The sequence below is a fragment of the Sapajus apella genome, unplaced genomic scaffold (genome assembly GCF_009761245.1).
Source record: "Sapajus apella isolate SASKATOON/1434 unplaced genomic scaffold, GSC_monkey_1.0 scaffold2793, whole genome shotgun sequence".
NCBI lineage: Eukaryota > Metazoa > Chordata > Mammalia > Primates > Cebidae > Sapajus > Sapajus apella.
The window spans coordinates 6,555-8,648 of NW_022439719.1; the positions used below are offsets into that span (position 1 = coordinate 6,555).

Consider the following 2,094-nt stretch of genomic DNA (forward strand, 5'->3'; position numbering starts at 1 on the left):
TGAGACGGAGTTTCACTCATGTTACCCAGGCTGGAGTACAATGGCGCCATCTCGGCTCACCGCAACCTCTGCTCCTGGGTTCAGGCAATTCTCCTGCCTCAGCCTCCTGAGTAGCTGGGATTACAGGCACGCGCCACCATGCCCAGCTAATTTTTAGTAGAGACGGGGTTTCACCATGTTGACCAGGATGGTCTCGATCTCTTGACCTCGTGATCCACCCGCCTCGGCCTCCCAAAGTGCTGGGATTACAGGCTTGAGCCACCGCGCCCGGCCTGTAATGTCTTTTATAGTAACAATGGTCTGGGACCCAAATATGGTACTCACTTTTCTAAGAGTTTGTCATAATTGTCATTCAGCAATTTTCGTTCTTTTTCCAAATCTTCAACTCTCCCCTGAAACTAAGAGTAATGGTAGAGTCCTTGAGATAACATTTTAAAGGTAAAACTCTCCCTGCACAGGATTTCCCTTTTCCATGGCAGGGAGGGACGTGGGTGAGAGCATCTCTATCCCCATCTCCAGTGTCTACGAGAAGCCATTCAACTAGAAAGACCTGAACCAATTGAAGGTGGGCTAGAAACTTTCATTGGAATTAATGAAGATTTTCCAAAATAAGTCTTCATAGTCTCTGGGTTTCTACTGTTATGGAAGCAGGAAAACATTATGAAAGAACAAGGACTTTGAAAAACAGACCTAACCGGGCGCGGTGGCTCAAGCCTGTAATCCCAGCACTTTGGGAGGCCGAGGCGGGTGGATCACGAGGTCAAGAGATCGAGACCATCCTGGTCAACATGGTGAAACCCCGTCTCCACTAAAAATACAAAAAATTAGCTGGGCATGGTGGCGCGTGCCTGTAATCCCAGCTACTCAGGAGGCTGAGGCAGGAGAATTGCCCGAACCCAGGAGGCGGAGGTTGCGGTGAGCCGAGATCGCGCCATTGCACTCCAGCCTGGGTAACAAGAGCGAAACTCCATTTCAAAAAAAAAAAAAAAAAAAAGAAAAACAGACCTAAGCATAAGTCCCAGCTTTCCCCCTAATGCTATAAATCTTAAGCAAGTGGTTTAACCCCTTGGAGCCTTTCTTTTTTTTTTACCCCCTCATTTAAAAAAAAATGCAATACTCAGATTGGGCACAGTGGCTCATGCATGTAATCCTAGCACTTTGGGAGGCCATGCTAGGTGGATCACTTGAGGTCAGGAGTTTGAGATCAGCCTGGCCAACATGGTGGAAACTTGTCTCTACTAAAAATACAAAATTAGCCGAGCATGGTGGCAGGCACCTGTAATCACAGCTACTTGAGAGGCTGAGGTAGGAGAGTTGCTTGAACTGAGGGAGCAGAGGCTATAGTGAGCCGAGATCATGCCAGTGCACTCCAGCTTGGGCAACAGAGTGAGATTCTGTCTCAAAAAAAGAAAAAAAAAAGCAGCAATACTCATTGTTGCTAAAATACACATTCTAGGCTAGGCACGGTGGCTCATGCCTGTAATCCCAGCACTTTGGGAGGCTGAGGAGGGCAGATCACAAGGTCAGGAGATCAAGACCAGTCTGGCCAATATAGTGAAACCCTGGCTCTACTAAAAAAAAAAAAAAAAAAAAAAAAAATACAATTAGCTGAGTGTGGTGGTATACCCCTGTAATCTCAGCTACTCAGGAGGCTGAGGAAGAAGAATTGCATGAACCTGGGAGGTAGAGGTTGCAGTGAGCCAAGATCGCACCACTGCACTCCAGCCCAGGTGACAGTGCTGTCTCAAAAAACAGAAATACACATTCGAACATACCTGATGTTGGAATGCAGATATCTTTCAACTGTTATTATTTACCTCCTTCAGAGTCATCTGCAAGATAGACACATCTTCTAGTTGGCTCTTCAAGCTCACAGCCTTCTTGCTCTCTTCCTTCAGCTCTGCCCTGAGCTCATTCACTTGGTTGAGGAGGGCCTCATGGGCTGCACTCAGGATTCCCTGATTCTGGGGCAAAAGGAAAGTACCTCTGGGAATGGTCATATTACTCAGCACAAGTGGTCTCCAGACACCAGCAACCCTAGCATTCACTCTCTAGTAGATGTCACAAAGGATTACTTTGATTAATAATGTGTTA

General features: G+C 46.7%; 1 protein-coding gene across 1 annotated transcript in view; it reads right to left on the reverse strand.

The window, feature by feature from the left end:
- The window catches only part of LOC116547358 (X-linked retinitis pigmentosa GTPase regulator-interacting protein 1-like), a gene marked incomplete at its 3' end in the record, with an annotated part of 7,958 nt that extends 5,991 nt beyond the window's left edge, over nucleotides 1-1,967 (reverse strand). The window contains exons 1-2 of the mRNA XM_032273333.1: nucleotides 1,818-1,967; nucleotides 325-398 (exon numbers count right to left, since the gene is read on the reverse strand). Of these exons, the coding sequence (XP_032129224.1) occupies nucleotides 325-398; nucleotides 1,818-1,832 (89 nt within the window). The remainder of the gene's footprint in view (nucleotides 1-324; nucleotides 399-1,817) is intronic.
- Between the last annotated feature and the right edge of the window lie 127 nt (nucleotides 1,968-2,094).